Raw genomic sequence first — 22,094 nt, forward strand, 5'->3', positions numbered from 1 at the left:
GTTCACGCTGCACGATGGATCGGCGACAGGGGGTTTCGCACTGCATGACTTTACAATAGGAAGAATCGCCGACAACTTTGTCCCGGTCCGCAAACTACGTCTCACAACCAAACACACGCGAGAAGTGACATGGAAACAACGCGAGGTCAGGCATGCAAGTTCTCACGTGAGACTGGGATTATTATAAAAAAAAAATGGTAGCCCGCAAGAAGCTTGTCATACAAATTGCATGTGCACTCATTTGCAGCGAAAAGAAAAGAAGCGAAACTATTCTTGTTGATATTGTGGTCTATACCTTCGTAACTCCTCCCCCAACTTCCCGCTGGCCTGGATGTTGCTGTCTCGTTGGCTGTAGGTAATCGCCGATGTGATTTTCAGTCAGATCACCTTTCACACGGCATGATTTTGATATTTTGCCAAATATCTCACGGGTGTCGGCGACACGTCGGCGATTCTCTCAGATCGCTTCTTTGATAGTTCACACTGTGTGATTGTCACTCACGTGAACCAGCACCGATTTGCCTGTGATTTCGGGCATTTGTCGGCGATTTCTCAAAACCTGTCGGCCAGGGTTGGGGTCAATTCTGGAATTAACTCAACAATTCCAATTCAAAGAAGGAAATGGAATTGGAATTGGAATTCAACAACAATTACAGGAAACAGTTGGAATTGAATTGGAATTACAGGAAGTGGAATTCAATTCAGGGAAGTTCCACTGAATTCCGTTTATTGCTGTTTCTGAGCATTTATTTGGGATTACATTTAGAGACATAAATTTAAAATTATGACATAATAAACAACTTTATTTATGATGCTTTACAAATACCAAGTATGAAATAGAGTTGATCAAATGCAAATATGAGAACTGTACATTACGAATTAACAATTGAATGACAGTGGTGATAAGTTTCTGGATGTACTATACATCATTACAATATATGATTAGCACATAATATATGCCTCAACTCACAAAAAAATGAGTCATGTTCATTCATGTATTTCATTCACTTTTTATTGCATCGAATTATCATCATTTCCTGAAATTTGCCATGTGAAATGATCATGCTTAACATACTAAACATACAGTACTTTGTATTTCTTTTTTATGTTTGTTGTTTATGTGATTTACAATATTTAATGTACTATAAACTATTAAGCAAATCAAGTCAAATTGTTTTATTTAGCAACTCAAGTGGAATTTAGTGGAATTTATTTGAATTCAATTCTGTTTCCTGGCATTCCAATTCAATTCCAATTCCATTTCCTGTCAGCTGCATGCAATTCCAATTCCAATTCCATTCCAGGAAGTGAATTGGAATTTACCATTCATTCTCAATTCAATTCATGAATGGCCCCAACCCTGCTGTCGCCGAGTCAAAATCGTGGCTAAAATCATGCAGTCTGAACTCGGCATTAGGTAGCACTGTGACTATAAAGCAAACAATATACCTATTGCATAAACATCCTCCTCGTAATCCATGTTCATTTTATTACTATAATTTTGACATATTTTTCATGTTGGGTAAAGTAGAAATAGATTGATAGATTAATTCTCCATCAAGACCGTCAATTATGCTTACTTTCCAAAAATGAGTGAGCTACTTCATGTTTCTTGTTCATTCAGCTTGAGATTCAGCTTGATGCAGGCAAAAGTCGAGGCCAGAAATAACAAAAATGAGATGTGGTACATCAACAAAAACTATAGAGCTTGATGATCTCGCAAAATAATAACAAAGAAAATGCAGCTGAGGATGAGGATGTTAGAGACAGACAGGGCCAAAGCAAAAGAGGCAAGGAAGAGGGCCATGGAGAGGCTGAGCCGGATCAGCAGGAGGTTTAGTGAAGTGGGAGAAGACTGGTGAAATAACAAACATGGCAGAAGAAGTGGGAATGACACCATTGAGTTTTTGAGGGAGAGAAGTCAGGCTGATTCTAAAAAAATGGAATTGGAATTGAAAAAAACATACAGTACAGGTTGAAGAGGAAGTAAAGGCAGCATAACAATGATTCAACTAATGCAACAATAGCAAATGCAGGCAATACAGGCTATCCTGCTTCAGTGACAGCAATGGAAAGCAGTTTCTTAACAATCGTTTTATTTAGGCCTAATCTACACATCACTGGTAAAGAGCAACTATATTTCATGCAGCATAAATACATGATAATCATTGACTGATGAAAGTTCAACCGTTATTTTATTTTCAAACAATATGAATAGGTTAAGTTTTTAATTAATATAGCATTAGGTTAGGCTTTTCTCAGTTTTTATTATTGTAGTAACCAAATCCATTAATGGGTTGTTTCCTAATGGCAGAAAAACTAGAGTGACTTCATTTAATTGTGGGGCAGAAATGTTATTAATATGAGTTAATAAATGTGCTAAAAACGTTTAACGTTGAAAACATCTAGACTTGGCTTCAAGTAGTATACATAATGCACATAAATCATACTTATCTCAAAGCTAATGGTACTCTAAATAGGCCAGCAGCATGAGGCCAGTGCAGTCTGCCACCTCATGGGTTCTGAGGACCCTTCAGTGGTACGGCTCATTGATTTCCTCTACCCTGCCGGGACTACTTTAGTGCACTGCACACCAATGTGGAGAAGGTCAGTGACATCAGACTGACAGAGTAGCACAAAGTAACAGAGACAGGGCACTCAAGAGACACTGGGGCCATTTTTCAGACTGATCCAGCTAATGCTAATGCTAGAATGTATTTAAATAATAATAATATACAGAAATAAATAATCACAATGAAGTTTTTTTTTTTTGAGTCAGGAGCAATGTGTTTAAAAACAAGTTTAATTTGTTAAATAGTATTACAAAGTGATTTAAATTCATGACTGTATTTTCATGTTAACCACCTTACAGTGTGTTTTATTCATATTAATTTTAAATCTCCCATATTGTCAAATTCGAAATTTCCTGGCTTTTTTCATGATAACTGAGGTCTAGGGGTTATGTAACTACCATATAAGTTTCAAAACAGTCAATCCACAGTAAAATGCAAACAGCCTGCATAAAGTAGCTGTGCTTTTTCACAAGCCGTTGTGACGTCCGATCTACTCAGTCACCTCCTTCAGTCACCACCCTGAGAACCAACCACCGTCCCACCCTTCTTTTACAAAACCCCCAGACAACATCGCGTCCATTCCATTGCTGAGCAACAACAACGCGAAAACAAGTCGAGAAAACGCTGTTGAGTCTATGATTGTCAGGAAACTACATCATTGCACAGGCTTCTGAACAACATTAATATAAGAGACCAGTGGCACGTCGACTTTAGCCTCTTTCACACAGCCATTCTGGAAAATACACAGATAATGTGTCCCATGTTTTTTTCCGGAGTTGTTTGATTTGGTTCATTCACACAGTGATTTTCCGGAATCTGCACATGCTTTGCATACAACCCGTAAAGATCCTGTAAAGACATGTGACATTTGGATGTGAGATGTAATGTGACGCGTACATGTCAATAAACTGGCGAACAATCTGCGCCTCAGCACTGATAGTGAGAAGCTCCCTGATCGCTGCTTCATTCCACTTTGCACATATTTTTCATCATGAAGAGTTGCACGATAACGTGCATCATCATCACTACAACACTGTCTTTTGTTCACACAGCGCTCATTCCCGAAATTTTCCAGAATCAACGCGCAGTGTGAAAAGGGCTTTACTAAAGCAACAGTTACATAGCTTACTGCATTCGGTGTTTGACAAAAAACAACCTGTGGTTGGCTTGGCCGTACGTCACTCAGAAAAGTCCACACTGTAAAAAGTTTGCTGTAAATTTTACAGTAACTTACTGGCAGCTGGATGCCAGTAAGTTACTGTAAAAATGTTTACAGTATTAATACTGTAAGTGCATTTACAGTACTAAAAGGTCTTTACTGTAATTTCATTTACAGTATTTTTACTGTAATTTCATTTACAGTATTTTTACTGTAATTTCATTTACATTATTTTTACTGTAATTTAATTTACAGTGTTTTTACTGTATCTTCAATTACAGTATTTTTACTGTATTTTCAATTACAGTATCAGTACTATAGAGTTTATTTTCATTTATTTTAAACATTTTTTACCTGTAAAAACAATCCAATTAACCTACAGCACTGTAATTCAAGATTTTTACCACCCCAACCCCATAAAAATCACAATAACTCATAAGCATTAGTTCTGATAATATTCTTTTTAATTGTTGAACATTTTCTTTTTAAAAGTACAGAGACTTTGTATCATGGCAAACATACACATACTGAAAAGCAAAAATAAGTAAGTACACTACCAGTCATAAGTTTTTGAACACTAAGATTTTTTTTAAAGAATTCTCTTCTGCTTACCAAGCCTGCATTAATTTGATCCAAATTTAATTTATTCCTTTGATCAAAGCTGAATTTTCAGCATCATTACTCGTCTTCAGTATCACATGATCCTTCAGAAATCATTCTAGTATGCTGATAAACATTATTTAATTTTTAGATTTTTCAGGATTCTTTGATGAATAGAAAGATATTATTTAGCAAGGATGATTTAAATTGATCAAAAGTGATAATAAAGACATTCATAATGTTACAAACTATTTCTGTTTCAGATAAATGCTGTTTATCTGAACTTTCTATTCATCAAAGAAACCTGAAAAAAAAAAAGTATTTTAGCATTATAATAATTTCAGCAACATCATAATAATAGTTTTTGAGCAGAAAATCAAATTATTAGAATGATTTCTGAAGGATCATGTGACTGCAGTAATGATGCTAAAAATTAAGGTTTGATCACAGCAATAAATTACATTTTAAAATATATTCAAAAAGAAAACAGTTATTTTAAATAATAAAAATGGTTCAAAAGTGTACTGTGTTTGCTGTACTTTGGATCAAATGAATGCAGGCTTAGTGAGCAGAAGAGACCTTCTTTAAAAACATTTAAAATCTTACTGTTCAAAAGCTTTGTCTGGTAGTGTAAATAAAATAAAATCATACAGTAAAAATGTGTTTGTGTTGTGTTACATTTTAGTAGTTTTGAGTCAAAGTTGACAAGCTCTCTGATGAGAAACGGCAGAATGGGATTCAGGCTGATGCTTGTTGTTTGCACCCTCTTTCCAGAAGTCCATCTGATCTGTGACTGTCAATGCATTTGCTGCCACAAAGGTTGACTGTCTGAACAAACCTGCAAGCACAAGAAAAACAGTGTTTAAAGAATTTGCCTCAACTGTCAAACTTGGTGCTGTATGCATTTAAAAAAAAAAAATGATATACTACATACGAACGCAGTAGTAAGAAAAAAAACTGAAGAAACTTTTTCTTGAAATTTTTTATAAAGAATTTTATGAATGGGTCAGTAAGTCACTGATTCTAGGTGTTTAAAAAAGGTAAATTCATTCAGTAATGAAACACTGCTGTGTGCAGAGATGCACAACATGGCTTTGTTAAGAACCGTTTTTACTAAATGGAGCAAAAAGACAATACTTTCTTCATGATTTAAATCACTTAATATTACATTCTTGTTTATTGAATTTTGTTGCCCTGACACTCAAAAGTCTGCCACAGACCATGCTAAATGCTAACCAATCTGTTCATATAAACATTCTAAACGTGTGTTTCCTAGAAAGTCTGTGCATATAATAAGCCTACTATGATTAAAAATCTCTAATTGTTGCTTTACAGTAACAATAATCTAAATTGACAGACGGTAAGATTGCTATTATGAATTTAAAGGTTACAGTAAGTTAAAGATACCTGAAGCAGCTGCATTTTGCTGTTTAAATGCTGGTTTAATAGAAATAATTTTAATGTGCATGCAAACTCAATCTTGATGTGACAAGACATGGTAATAAAAAACATTCCCCGGAAATAAATACCTTTCAAATGTGTACTTTAAATACAATATAACTTGCTTAGGATAAAAGCATCTGAAAAATGCATGAATGTAAATGCAATGTAAAACAAAAATGTTTTGGGTTACCTGATTCTGCATGTCTGTAAAATGGACAGCTGGCTGTATGATGATTCTGCATCTGATGGTCAGCATCCAGTTAGTGCTTGGAGAAATCTCCTGTAACAGACAGTGTCACAACACCCTTTTAGTGTTACTATAGTTTATGATCAGAAAAGACAACTACTGTACAGTAATAAAATCTACATTTTTAATAAAATAAACATTTATAATATTTATTAGCAAAACTTGTTATATTAATATATTGCTAGCCCGTTACTCTCTTTAAAAAGTTAACCTGTTCTGCAAGTCAGTGGAGAACAGCAGCCTGTGGCTAATTTGGCTAATTTAGTAACGTTAACATTAACTTAGTTAAATTGATGAAAGGGGAAGCTCACCTGTTGTTTGCACCGCGACGACGGCAATCACCAGAAAAGACTCTAATACACCTCCGATGCAGACGACATGACCACGAGACCACAAACTTGAAAATAAAACACAAAAGATGCAGTTAACCGCGGTGTTCAGTTTTACCTCAGTGTTTCATGTTAGCGCGCTGTTTATGTCACGTCTGTCACTGAAGGGACCGTCTATAAAGTTACATACGACATTCATACACACATTTCTTACTTAAACATCATTTGAAGAGAATTACCTTGCCAGCTATAAAGAGGCAGCGTTTAAAAGATATTATGCTGCTCTGTGACTAACGTTAAGTTTGTCAACTTCGGCTTACTGACATTATTAGCTTACCAGTTCATTATCGTCGATACTATGGCAGTCATTCACAGAAGAAGATCCAAAATACACCTCCGCGCTCCGACGTTACAGACGACATCCAGACCAGAAACTTGAAAATGACAAGCAAAAGAAGGGCTTGAAAATACAGTTTAAAATCTCCACAGAAACAGTGGTGTTGCTTAACGCACTTTACCTCAGTATTTCACCTCAGTTTGCTGTTAAGCTTGAGTAAGGGCTCGTCAGACGAACTAACTTGCATTAAAGGGCAGCACAATATACAAACGTGTTTCTCAGTTTAAATAAAGTTTATTTCGACTAATATAGGTCACCTTAATTTACTCACCAGTCCATGTTTTCACCGTTATGGCGGCGCCCCGGCCGTCAGTCAGAAAAAAAAGGCTACCGACAGGAAAAACACGATGAATATTGTTAGTTTGCTGTTAACAAGTGAAAACAAATTAAAATTGTTCAGTTTTTCATAAAACAGAAATAATATACTAACTTTTTTGTCGAGTTATTGATGCAACATTTCTCTTTTGTCCTTTTTACCGCCACTTCCTCTCAACAGGAGAAAAAAAAATCTCCCTTGCCATTGGTCAATTTTTCGCGGGCAAGTTCACTACTGTAAACGGATTTACAGTAGTGGAGAATTACAGTAGTGATCATATATTTTCCCATAATCCTTTGCAGTTTACAGTAAAATACTGTATATACATTTTACAGTATCTTACTGTAGATATTACAGTAAAATACTGTTCAAATTACAAAAATCGGTTACAGTGCAGGACTCGGAGGCTGGAGGCGGAGACAGGGAATCCTCACACCTAGGTGAAGCTGGAGACTGGAAGTCCTGAGGCAAATCAGATGGCGCTGACTGAGGGTAAGCTAAGGGAATAACAGGCACCAGCAGAGACAGGGCTGAGGAACTGGCTGGTATAAGAGGGGGACAGGAGAGGGAGGCTGGGTGGGAGCTTAAGGGTCACAGGGACCTTAGGAGATGCAGGAGAGCTGGATGGAACCAGTGGACATTCTGTAGATTCAGAAACAGAGGGAATTACCTCCCCAACCCAGTCAATAAGATACTCTGCATTAAAACAGTCCATTGATTCCTCATAGTAAAGTCCAGTTCCCAGTTGCAGCTCAGCCTCTGTGGCAGGAGTGTGGCCGGGGCTTCCCTCCAAGCTCTCGATCTCCACCAAAACTCCCTCAGGGACAGGCGATGTTGACGGTTCACACTCCTGGTCAGGCGATTCAAGAGGCTCAGGCTCTGGGACGATGAATGGCTCAGTCACAGTTTTACACGCTGGCTCTCTTGTCGTGGCTCAGGCTCTCCATTGCTGGTGGGCTCTGGCAATTGCTCTGTGCAGCAGGATGACAGCTGGCTGGTGAAGTCCTCCTCGGTGGGACAGACGGTGAATTGTGATCCATAACTCACCAGCACCCATTCCACAAACGCAGCGAAATCCTCTTTTGGATTGTTCGCTGGCAGGCATGCCTTACACCACTCGCTCAGGCTGGTGTACTAAAAGACTCAAGTGAGTAAGGCATGCCAGATCTAAAAAGTCCCTGGTGTGGTCCTCTAGCCAAAGGAGCTGGAGACAGGACAGCTCACAAATTCATTCTGGGAAAGGGGAGAGGAACAGGGAAAAAAGAAAGAAAACGGCACGTATATCTTAACCAAGTTCCGGTATTCTGTCCCGTAGCTGTATGAAGCACACAACGAAGGAGTAGAATAAACAAAGGAAGACCACAGGGAGGAGAAACACAGGAGATACACATCAAAATAACCGAAACTGAGGAGCTAGGGCAAAACACAGGGATAAATTCTAGAAAGGTTATTAGGAAGAACTGAAACAGGTGTGGACTATTTAATCAAAAACATAGAAACTAATGAGAAACAGAAACAGGGAAAAATAAAAGTCCATGACTGTTACACTTACAGACTCCCCAGCCTCTATGCCATGTCATAATTTATGTTCTGTGGTGTTGCTCTGGGATGCTGTTCATCTATACTGACAATCTCTCAATCATTGTCAGGAAGGTTATGGGAGTTGTAGCCACTGAAGGAAAAAAAAAAAAGTTCATTCAATTCTGCAGTGTATTATAGTAAATAATGTCTCAAATGGACATAAAGAGACTGTCTGACTAATATGTGAAGTAAGGAATCAATATACAGCACTGAACGTTTCTTAGTCTCAATGTCACTTTACAACAATTACCTCTGCTATTACTTTTAAAAGAGACTTCATCAAAACCATAATAATGCATTTTTAACAGGATGTCTTGTAAACTGTCTAGACACATTCATCGAAATGACAAAGTCTGATTTCACATATTTGTTCTAGAGTGAACTAAATCATAAAAAGGATGGTGTTATAGTGTATGCCATTTCATCCCATGTGTCAGATATAGACTTTAGAGTCTATTTTTCATTTCTAAAACAACGCTAATATGGAGTGAGTTTTCACTTTTCACTCTGGCAGCTATGTTGTTTTGCAGTGTGTTCCCTCAGGAACTGCTAATAGGTGTTTAGAATATAATGCTCTGGTTTATGAGAAAAATAAGGTATGTGGTTAACATTATTTGAAGAGACTTTCCTGTTTTCTCTATACAACATACACAAAGTCATTCCACAAACATGAATCCCGGAACTGTTATTTGGTTTAGTTACTATATAAGGACTACAGTGGTTGTCGCTTGCTTAGTTTACATCTAAATCAACAGCACATTCTGCTCAAACTCATTAGAAATTTAACAGCAAACCTATGGCTTGACAAAGTTTGTTCTTTTACCAGGTCTGAGGTCTAAAAACTGAACACCTCTTCCAAAGATGTTCTTCTCATGTTCTCAAAACAGCATCTGTCTCCCTCTAGAGGAAAACCATTATTGTCCCACACATAAAATTCCTTAAAATGCTTATAAATGGTATGTAATGATCTACATAGATCCAAAGGATGACATCTATGAAGAGCAATCACTGTACCATGGCAAGGCAGCAATTTAGGCACACAATCAATGCATAGTCAGTATGAAGCTCTCATAAGCTGTAAACAGCACAGCCCAGATGTCAGCAGCGAACACTCTTAATGCAGTTCAATAGCAGAGACCATGAACGACAAGCATGCTTTTAACTTGTGTCATAGGATTTCACTTGGAATGCTTTGAATGTGCCTAAGCAAAATAAGCATATAAAACCAAGCTTTAGTATCTTCAAATGCTGTTCTCTGTCATGTATCTCGCAATGTAATTAGTCAGGTATTCTACAGCAGAATGGTGAATGGATTCAAAATGGATGGATTCATCATTAATGACCTTTTTTTTTTAAAGACTAATCTGCAGTTGAAATCCTGTGACATTTAGTGAAATCTTTAGGTGCTTTCTATTATGCACTAAAATTAATGAATGACTCAGTGAATGAATGAATGATTGCTCACTCTAATACTGTATAAGATAAATAACTGGTGTGTCATGCTTTAAGAAAGTAATTTCTTGGGGATTTTACTGATGCTCTAATTGGAAAGCAGAAACCCACAGTATCCTCAGTCACCCACTGCTGTGAAAAACTTAATCAATTTTAACCATATCTGACCTAAAAGTTTTTGCATTAACGGTTGTGTAAGATATGATTTATAAATCCAAAACAAAAGAGACGAGTACAGGCAATTGTGAATGCCACATTTTTGGTATGTAAAGATGCAGTACATTTGTCTTAAGTTTAAGATGTGGAAGATTTATTTAAAACACAGTCGGTTATGTCTGTGAAGATAAACAACTGGGAAATAAATCAAATGTTTATATTAGATGGGTGTATGAAGTGACAGCAGCGTAATATACAGTACCTACACTGCTGTTTGGGTCTACACTGTTAATATGACCCACACAATAAAATAAAAGCAGATAATTACTCACTGCTCTGGACTGAGCATCTTATATAGCTGCAATCTCATACCTAAATGCTGCTTTTAAATGCTCTGGCATGAATATAAACATGGTGGATTGTGCGCGGATCACTCAGGGCAGGGTCTCTGCTAATACAGCATTGTAGTGGGACGAACTGGTAAAGTGCGATGTCACAGCTCTGAGACACTGCTTATGATTTTTGGAGATTAAAAAAGGAGCGGGTGGATTTTTATAATTATAGGGTGGTTGTGCACACACACTGCCAACACACATTAATATTCAAACAACATGTAAAATCAAATTTTGCATAATAGGTGCCCTTTAATATACATATTTGCTTTACCTGGAAATGATACCTTTTTTCAAAACATACACGTGTCTCACATGGTTACAAGACGGTGCCATTTACTATATGCCCACCTTGAATGCTCTTGGCATTTGAGTAAATCAACACTGAATGAAACTCAACCCAAAGAAATGTAAGGTCATTAAAATCCAGAGTAATTACAGTTTGGACTGGTGGACCATATTTTGACCTCGGCCAACAGTAAGCTTTTGAAGAGACTGGGTGTCTGAAATCCTGCACTGGTTTCCATCTATACAGGGAATGACCTGGTGCTGATGTGTGCAGTTCCTGTTTTTTGAGTTTTTTTTTTTTTTTTTGACTAAAATTAAATGACTGGACAGTGTACAGAAACAGAATTGTAAAATCATACTTTGTCAAAGATAGTCTGGGTCTGCATTTATGAATTGTGCACGCTAGCAGAGAGATGCACTCAACTCTGTCTGTGTTTTTTCCATCTTCAACCAGTCAGCCCCACTCATACGTATCTTTCCTAAAGGGGGTCACATCCAGCTTTTTAGTGAAGTTCTGCGTCCAGTACAGCCCTAGCTTCTGGATCAAACTCAGAGTCAGGGGTGGCCAGTGTAAACCTACTGCCATGGGGACAATCCCAAATCCTCTGTTCACCTGCTCATTCATCGAGTGTCAGAGGCAGTGAGACATGTACCAAGTCTCCCCCAAGCAATAAGTATCCCCCAAACATCCTGGGTGCACAAAGGGAGGTGGCTGAGGCTTTCAGTCAGCTGGCTGGAGATCTAACTTTTCAATGGTCAATGGGTGCCTTTGATGGATGTCATGTCTATATCTAAGTACTTGGGCAATCCTATGCTCAGAGTTTTCCTATTTTGAATCACCGTTCAGCTTTTGTCATTTTCAAATAAACAGTGGCATGACAAATAAATTATTGTGGAAACAAACTTTAGTGAAGTGTAGTGTAATGAATTTGGTCACAACGTACTTTCAAGCATAAGTCAATAAAGACTATAATAACACTACAGTTACTGAAGCAAACAAACCCTCATTCATTAGGATGAACTACACTCTTAAAAATAAAGGTGCTTCACGATGCCATAGAAGAACCTTTTTTGTCTAAATGGTTCCAGAAAATAAACACTTTAGATTAGGGGGATGCAGAAAGATTTGTAAATGATTTATTCATGATGCGATCTTCAGTGAAGCATAAACATTTAAATGATTGATATTTTAATTATTTTTAAGTGACAAATAATATATTAGTAACGTATTAACCACTTACTAAGGATCTGTTTGATTATTTGATGATATGCTATTTTTTAAGATAAATTACGACAGATTTGTAAATTGTTAGCATATTACTTAATAATCATTTGTGAACGTATAATCATGTTTTGTAAATTATTAGTTCATCATTATCTAATCACTTGTAAATGATTTATAACTTCATCTACAAAACATATATAAAAATACTAACATATCACTTATTAATCACTTATGAATGCATAGTGCATGTTTTGTAAATGATTCGTTCATCATTAACTAATTACTTGTAAATAACTTGTAAATGAATTAGCAAAACATACACAAATTGTTAGAATATCACTTATTAAACATTTATGAATGTTTTGCAAATCATTATTTTATCGTTAACTAACCACTTATAAATGACTTACAACTGAACGTTATTATAAAGTGTTACCCATATATTAGCTGTCTCAAACTCCTCAGCCAGCTCGACCGGTGACCTCAGTGACCAAATCACAACACCACCTCAACAGCTGTAGGACCTAAACCACAAGGTGCAAAAACTCGACGCTCTTCCCCTGTGAAAGAGTCAGAGGAGAGTGAAGCTTACTTGCCCTAAGGAAATCACAGTGAGTGCAGCCAGGTTCTTTGAGAGCTTACTGACATGTTGAGCAGTTGTCAAGGTAAGTGTTGTATTTTCTCTTGATAGTTTAAAACACAAAATAAAGATTAAAATATATACCTTAATTTGGATGCCTTTTGACCAATTATGTTTAGTTTCTTGCACAGGGCAGTCAAACTTCTGAAGGGCCACAGTCCTGTGGCTGAAATGAGAACCGCATACCAGCATTCTACTCACAAATTTGTATCATATATTTCCATGACAGAAATAATAAGAGAGTAGGTTCTGAATTCAGCATGTGTTTGACACCCTTGTATTTATTCTGATTAGTCAGTCGTGGTGTGTATAACAACCTTTATTCATTAGTAACGTCGAAAAACACAGTCCTCATCCAGGTATTTGAGGCTGGTGCTCCTTTCCCATCTCTAATATCACACCACACGTTCTATATTACTGTGTATACTATATTTACTTCAGTATTAATAGTTGACCTGCAGTACTTTTGTTGAGGTGTTTGTCTTGTTGCCAGAATGATTGTTTTGCACACTGTAATAGATTTAAGATAATAAACGGGTACAATTTTAAAACACTCTATAACATTTTTAACAGCTGTGTCAAAATCATGTGTAACTTTCATTTAGCACTTCTACAGTGTCAAGGTAAAATTATTCTGGTATGTACTCACCCTAATGTCATTTCAAACCAGTGTCTTTCTTCTGTGGTACACACTTTTGTAAAATGACTCTGATTGCAGTGGTTAACACCTTACTAGTGGCAGTGAATCATTTTTGTTTGTTTTTTTGTTTGTTTCTTACACAACGCTATTGTATGACTAGAAGACTTTGAATATAACACATAAGTTTTACAATAATTAATTGTATTATACAATTAGTAATTGAATATGTATCACAACCTACAACAAAATGGAGACCAGTACAATTCTTCAAAATGTATTCTGCTTGGTTCCACTAAAGAAAAAAGTAATGTAGGTTTGCAACAATACAGTTTGTATTTTTGGGTGAACTATCTCTTTAAGTCTGGAACATGCATGTGAGTATGCTGTGTTTGCTTATTCCTATTCTTTAACCAGAATCAGGCTAAACTCAGCCTCTTTTCTATTGTCTCCAAAATAGCATTTCTTTTTGTTTACATGTTATTATGGAAAATTACTACTTGTGACCATAGTGTGGCATCCACGAGAATGTAACATTCCCACAGCATAGTTCTTTTGGGTTTGTTTGTGTGTATGGTGATCATTTAGGGCACCATGTCAGGTGTGTTTTGCTTGTTACTCTCAAAAACCAAGCTATTTTTTTTCCAAAATAATAATCATAGACCAAGTTCATGTTGACATTGCAATCTCATGCTGTTCCACATTCAGAATGGAAAAACAAGCTCTCTAACAAATAAACATGTTGTTATAATTAGAAAAGCATCATGGAATTGAATGGAGAACAATAAAAGAGCACACTGCACTGTGTTGCTGCATAGGTTTACATTTGACAGGAGGTTTCTTTGCTCCAACACTCCACCATAAGTCTGAAGCCATTGTTAAAGGAACTGTATGTAAGAAATGTATTTCAGTTAATCAGAAAATGGCCCTGACATGTCACTAGACATTAAGAAATCATGTTCATTTCAAATAATTATATCACTGACAACAGTGGTCCAGCCAGGATATTGTCATTTAAAAGTGAAAGTTGCAGCCCTCAACTGATGTTATTGTTGTCATGTTGTGTTTTGGTCTGAGGCTCCACCCTCCAGCTGTCGACCAATCACGAAGTCAGTAGAGTTTCGTCATCCGGGTTGCCAGCTCTGCTCTAGTTACAGCTGCAGCTATGAACGTGTCGGATAAAACATGTATAACGTTACGAAACCTAAAAGACCTCGCTATGAATCTGAAAAACGTCATGACAAAGTCCGAAATAAAACAAGGATTTGTATTGGAGACGCCTTTGAAAGATGGAGACGGATGAAAACGGAGAAGAATTTGAAGACAGACGCCAATGTTGCTAATTTTCTCCTGGACAGGTAAGATTCATCTATGTTTGGCTAACTTTGCTTCCGTACACAGTGGATTTTCCGCGGTCGCCCGTGCTAAATGTGTTCATAAAAAGCTTTATATCGCACCACTAGCAGGGTATGAAAACAACCTATGTTCCGACTGAAATGTGGTATTACAGTACATCTTTACGAAGTAGTTCGCTAATCGCCGTAAATTTTTGCGATACATAATTACTTTGCAAAACATCTCTTGTGAAGCATAAACATAATTAACAGATGAAAAAAAAAAATACTGTGTAGGACTCGTCACTTGCCATTGGAAGCTCCTGCAGCTTAGCTGGCAACCTCGAGTCTACGAGATTACTATTACTGCTATTGTTATTACAGTATAACATTTGAGCACATCACATTGTTGGAGAGTTATGCTAATGATTTTCTAAACACAGAATATGGATAACAAATATCCTATATACTTACAGTGAAAGAAGAATATGACCAATTTCTACAGACTAAATTATTCTAAAGACTTTTCTTTGAAAAATGTAAAAGTCTGGTTTTGATTCTGCTGTAAAAGTCAATGAAGTTAAAAGATGTTCTCATTTACAAGATTTGTCATACTCTTTAACTTCTGCATCCTGTAGGTTTCTTCCATACGGAAGGTTTGGAAGAAAATACTTCACATGCAAACATGTTTCAGAGGTGCCGCACCCCTGCTGAGTCGTCATTGGCCAGAAGGAGCCACAGCAGACTGACTGATGGCCACATAATGAAAGGAAGCTCTAAAGCCATACGCCACATCCATAGTGAATATAAAGAGAGTGTTCACATCCACCTCTGCTGTTATTCTGGGTTGATGCAGAGGGATGTTTTTGGAGATGGTGGATGCCTGCATTTGTCTGTATGTCTTACTGTGATTGTTAAAGTAGAGGATCAGATCATTTGTCAGAATGACATCAGATGTTAGTGTTATGCTGGAGGCCGCCTTAGAGCAGATGGATGACATCATAGCTGGTAAGATCCATAATTCTAAAGATTATTTGACTGCTTTAGTAAATGTCTACACGTGTTGCATATCTTTGCTCCTCTGTTTTGTCTGGTTTTTAGTGTTGAACACACATATAGTTGCTGGGAAAGGGTCATTCCATACAGAATGATACAGTTAGGACTGCTCTGTTTTAGGTCAAAGCAGAGTTATATAAAGCACTAGGGCATACTAATTTTACTAATCAATGGTCTCTTTTCATTTCAGACAACATAGTTGATTTCAATATATGCCGATATGTGTTTCTAAACCAATTTGTATTTTCTTTAAAATGTTTACGTTAAATGCAAAACGAAACGTTAGAAAAATGCATGAAATCTCAGGAGAGCTATGTAAACAACAAATAATAATTTAGGGTTTAACTCACAAATCACCTTAAGAGCACTAGTATGTATGTTCAATAGCAGGGGTGACAAACTCAGTTCCTGGAGGGCCACAGCCCTGCACACTTAAGTTCCAACCCTAATTAAACACACCTGATCCAGCTAATCACGTCTTTCAGGCTTATTTGAAAACAACACGGTTTGTGCGTTGGAGCAGGGTTGGAACTAAACTCCTAGTTGTGTTGTTTCACTGTCATTTACAAATCTCTCCCTTGGCCTCATAGGATAATAAATTATCCACTTCAGAATCTCACCAGAAGTAAGAGATCATCTATTCAGTCATTCATTTGAACTTTTAACTTGCTGCTTAATAATAATCAGTAAGGTATTCATTAAGTTTAGGTCTAGAGTGGGATTAAGGGATCTAGAATAGGGTCATGCAGAATAAGTGTAGAATAATATGTGCTTTATAAGTATTAAAAAACAGCCGATATACTAGTAATAGCAACCCAGTCTCATAAAATATGTACCTCTGGGTACTTTTTAGCAGCACTGTTTTTACGTACCTTACTGCACGTTTCGCAGCAGTTTCAAAAAGAAATGTCCACTGAGTGGCGCTAAAACACAGGTTAAATATGTGAACTGGCACGTGTTCATTACGTTGATATAAGTACGTATTGCTGTGTTTTGATTACGTTTTTTCAGGTACGTATTGCGGCGGTTCAGAGTTCAAATATCCGGGGACTGTTGCTGAAAGTTAATGCTATATTGTGTTCGAAATATGTCCTACACTAAACCCAACCCTAAACCTACCCATTAGTGATAACAAATGCAAAGCCGATATAAAATGCATTTGTTGATGTCATTTGAATCTTCCTTGTGTGTAGATTTGAATCGTTTTGTCAAACCGTAGTTACACAGGATTCGAACCAGAGCTCTTCACCTCTCAAGTACATCTCTATACTGCGTGAGCTACTGAACAAACCTACACTCTTAAAAATAAAGGTGCTTCACGGTGCCATAGAGAAACCTTTTTTGTCTAAATGGTTCCATAAAGAACCTTTGACATCTGAAAAACCTTTCTGTTTCACAAAAGATTCTTTGTGGCAAAAGAAGGTTCTTCAGATTATAAAAAGGTAAGAAAGAGATGGTTCTTTAAAGAACCTTTGACTGAATGGTTATTTGTGGAACCAAAAATGGTTCTTCTATGGCATTGATTGAATAACCTTTTAAAGCACCTTTATTTTTTGAGAGAGTGTACCATCTCTAAAAAACCATAAATATGAAGCTGGATATGTCATGCTAACATTCAAAAGCATCAGTTAAAATTGTTTTTAAATCATAATATAATATTATTCAGTTAAGTAATTGTGTGAAAGTTACGCTTTATCAAACTCTGTTAATCTTTTTTTTTTTTTTTTTTTGTGAAAAGGAATAAAAGGTGTCGGAGTTTTACTGCCTCAGTGTTTGTTTCTATCACTGCAGTGATTAAACTTATTGGTACGTTTTTCACGTCTTGCGAAAAAGTGCCCCCAGGTTTGTTTTTGTCATGAGACCAGGTAGAGTTATATGCATGCTGATGAGCAAGTAGTTAATAGTGAGAATGGTCCCTAAACTAAAGTGTTACCCTTTATTTTAATGGCCCCCTTTAGACATTCTGACTACAAATAACTTTGCAACTCCATGTCAACTAGCAGTCATAACAGAATTAATGGCTGTTGTCATGATATGCTGCCAGAAGGAACAATGGAGACGTAGATAAACGAAACAGTCTTTAATAAATCTAAACACAGGGTAAATCCACACTAAGAAGGGAAGATGACCAACATACATAACACGTGGACTCGACCCTGAGGAACGCACAGACACAAACTTAAATACATGGGATAATTGGAGGAACACAGGTGCACAGAATAAATAATCAGACTAAACGAAGACAGGAACAGGTCCAAATAAAGGCACACAGGAACATTTATTTATTAATTAAATAATAGCAGTATATAAATAAGTAGAATAATAATCATTATAAATAAATAGAACATTACGTCAACAAAAGTATGAGTAAAAAAAAAAAGAGTAAACAGTTCACATTTTTACTGAGTGAAGCTTTTGGTAAACCGCATAATTAGTTATTACATTTTATATATTCAATTTTAATTTAGTTAGAGATCTGAGCTGATATCTTTTCTCAGTGATACACATTCTAAATCAATTTCCTAACTCAATTAAAGTCTTCATAAAAGTCTCTACTCCTTCACCACTTGTATGATTAATAAATGCCCATGGAAACTTCTAGGCAGCTTTGATCAGTTTACAATGGTGGTTTAATACTTGAGAAGTGGAGAATTTTAAAGATTTGCTATGCAGTGGGTCTGCCATTAAATTGACATTTGTCTAAAAATCTTATCCTTATTCTCATGTACATATGAATAAACATCACATTCAGCAGATAAATACAAAGCATCAGTATTTGTAGATAATGGTGAATGATTTGTGTATATTTATATAATAGACATGGCTTCACACATCCATAATTACTCTAGCTTTGACAGACTCTTAAAAAAGTTAGTTAGTAATTGTTTAGATGTTTGCTTTGATTTATTTTAAAAGACTTTTACCTACTTAAAATATTATTTGTGAAATGTGGTATAAGTGGTTTATGTACATGTATTTGTTTTGTTTTGTTTTCATTCTCAGTGAAGTTCAGGATTTTTTTAAAGCACTTGGATAGTTACTAGAACATACTAGACCATGGGAAGCATGGCTAAACATTTAAATTTTAAAAAGCCGGGCATTCTTTCCACAACTTTTCTATAGATCAAGAAACAAACAATCAAATCTTTTCTACCACATATTACCACCTTTATCCTGCAGTGATGTGAAGATGTGGACAAAATCTGTCTCCTTTTTCAATGTTATGTTGTAGAAATGGATTTTTGAATGTGACTAATAATAAATTATAAAATAAAAATATAAATAAATGCATTAACCTGGTTATAGATTACTTATTAGTTACCTTCTACCCTATTGTCACCAGCCATCTCACTGTTAAAAAAGATTGAAAAGAAGTCTGACTGGCAGCATTTACAGAGTAAAGATTTTTCTTCTATTTGTTGTTACAGTTTCATGTATCCAATGCACCTGCATGCAGCTATTCAGGTCTATTTATTTAGTACCATGCTGAACAATATTTCTGTTATGAAATACAACCATGATCATATTAATAGAAGACCCTTGTTTACATTCATTGCTGTTTACTGTTTATAAACCTGGTGGGACATTGTTACCCATACAAAGAGGTTAGTCCATCATAATAGAGGTTATATACATCTAGAGCACATTTGTCAAACTTCGGTCCTGCAGAGTTCAGCTCTAACCAGCTCCAAAACACTTCCCTGGGTGTTTCTAGTAATCCTGGATCCAGGATAACAGCATAGTAGCTTTTTTTCTTTTTCTAATTAGCACCTTGTTTTGTCTTTGCGCTGTAGGGTCTAAGGCTGTGGTGTCAGCAGATGATGTTAACTCTCCAGCAGTGCAGCATACTTCCCCAGTGTGTCCTGCTCATCCTAGGGTTCTTCAGTTGGCCGAGGAGCTGAAATGTGTTCTGGAAGGACAGATGTGTGCAGAGGACAAGGAGACCCTGCGGAGACAGATGTCCTCTGCCACGGCTCACACTCTGCTGCTGTGGCTTGACAGGAGATCAGAGATTTCAGTGAGCTCTGAGTTATTATTTTATGCTATTTTATGAGTCTATTAACTCTTAGCCCTTTCCAGAGTTACATTTTACTGTTTACAAGGACTAACTGTCACAGTAAGTTTAGTGAGAGTGGTATTTTATTAGTGACATTCTAATGAATGCAATTATATTTTTGCACAACAGTTTGTTCTGGTCTTATAATTTAATTGGCGGAGCGGTGTTCTGAGGGCGCTGATAATTAGTGTGACACCACTGAGATGCTATTTGCATCACTGCACTTTTTTTTTGAGGTGCTCAAGTCTAGAATATGCCAGTGATGCAGAGTTGTTATTTTTGCCTCAATCTGAGCATGGTTTCTCTCTCGGTCAATACATAAATAAATAAATAAATAAATAAATAAATAAATAAATAAATAAATGAACCAGACACATTTTGTCTGACATGTGTGAAAAAATATATATTTATATTTAAAAATTTGCTTCGACTTTTTTGGACATGTTATGGGCGTTCATCTCTCGTGAATCCACTTGAGAGGAACCTCAACATGGCCAGATCTTCTGGAATTTACCACTGGCTCTGATGTCTCTGTAGTGGATGAGATGTAATTCAATTTGGGTAAATCGAATGGGCAGTCTTTGGTCTCATTAATCTATTACTGGTTCTAGAGAAGAAAATAGTTTTGGCAAAATCTCATGTTTATGTAAATTCAATGCTGTATATCAGAGCGCTGCCTTTGTACTTTTTAACTGAATTGCCTAGCAATTTTTTGATGGATGTTTTTGTTGTTTATTAAACATTATTATTCAATAAATAAACTTTTATATAAATAATATATTCAATAATAGTGTTTAGTATTAAGAAATGGTGCGTGTATTCGTGATGGTGATTTTAGTTACGTTGTTCCGCCATTAGATGGCGACAATAGACTGTTTTTATGAATGAATCAGCAGTAAAGACAGGACTTCGGTAAGAAGTCAGATGTAGGCACATTGATTACACTCGCTCCGTCCATCTTGCTCTCATAATACTCTAAGAATGACTCTAATATAAGACAGTGAGCTTTTGCTGCAGTAATACAATAAGTTTTCAATGAAGCAACTCAACATTCGTTTGTTACTAGTTCTAAAGTGACGTTTTGGAATTAGTAACAGAGGCTTTGTGCTCAGCTGTTCAACGGTCAAACTTTGATTTGAATCTGTGGCGGAAGGAAGTAGTTTGCACAAAATAAGACTTTTAAAGACACTCCATTGTTATTTCGCTTATTTACACACTCATTCCTTTGAACTGTTGTATAAATGCTAACCTTAACCCTAAGCAAGCAGAAAACTGTCTTCTCTTATGTTAAGAACACACTGTAGAGGTGCTTTCTCTGAACACCACAAAAACAGTTAACCTATCAAAAATAAACCACAAACATATTTAATGAAGGTGTATCAATGCACATTCTTTGCCAGTCCTGTGTAAACTACAGCACGCAAAGTTTTATTTATTTTTTTATATAGTGAGATGGCGGAGCGCAAGAGAACAACCCAGGCTTCTCATATAAATGATCTTACTCATCTCAATCTGCTCAATCTTGGTGATGTCTGTGGCCTAAATGATGATATAATGGACTATTTCACACCCAGAGATTAAAGATTGGATGATGAAAAGAGGAGGTGTCCAATGACAGTCTGTTATATGAAAAGGTGTGAGAACAGTTGTGCTGCACTCGCTTTTCTAACCTATAAGGTACAATATTCGTGCCATCTAAACATACAAGGGGTGATCAAAAGTTCAGAGACTATGCCCATGATATACAATGGAAAACAGAAATTAGTCTGTTTGTGTAATGGTGCAGTAGAACGCTCCTGTCTTGACAGACAGCTCTCGTTATACCCGTGAAGTGAAAGTAAAACCGGCCCCACTTTAAACCCATCTTTCTCAGAATTCCATTCCTGCAAATCATAGCTATCAGCCAAATTATGATAGCCGAAACTTTTGTTACGTTCAAGCTATGAACAGAATAAAAACTGTTTTGGAAAGGGCTAGAACCCAGCTTTCATATGGTATCAAAGAGTGTTTCCCCTACAGAAAGCCCCTAAACCACAGCACTTGTTAATAAGAGAGAGCAAAGGGGGGAGAATAAGTTTAGAAACAAGAAAAAATGGTTTGGCACAGGAAAAAAGAGTGGAGGAGGAGAGTAAAGGAGGAGGAAAGGGAGGGGAAAAAAAGAGGGCAGCTGGCAGAAGTGAAGCCTGATATTACAGACCGCTGCTCCAAACCA

The 22,094-nt window shown here is 36.6% G+C and overlaps 1 protein-coding gene across 1 annotated transcript in view; it reads left to right on the plus strand.

Annotated features, from left to right (window-relative positions):
• Positions 1-15,713: 15,713 nt before the first annotated feature.
• The window catches only part of ppfibp2a (PPFIA binding protein 2a), a 34,099-nt gene continuing 27,718 nt past the window's right edge, over positions 15,714-22,094 (plus strand). The window contains exons 1-2 of the mRNA XM_073850303.1: positions 15,714-15,777; positions 19,620-19,830. Of these exons, the coding sequence (XP_073706404.1) occupies positions 15,714-15,777; positions 19,620-19,830 (275 nt within the window). The remainder of the gene's footprint in view (positions 15,778-19,619; positions 19,831-22,094) is intronic.

The sequence above is a fragment of the Garra rufa genome, chromosome 11, assembly GCF_049309525.1.
Source record: "Garra rufa chromosome 11, GarRuf1.0, whole genome shotgun sequence".
NCBI lineage: Eukaryota > Metazoa > Chordata > Actinopteri > Cypriniformes > Cyprinidae > Garra > Garra rufa.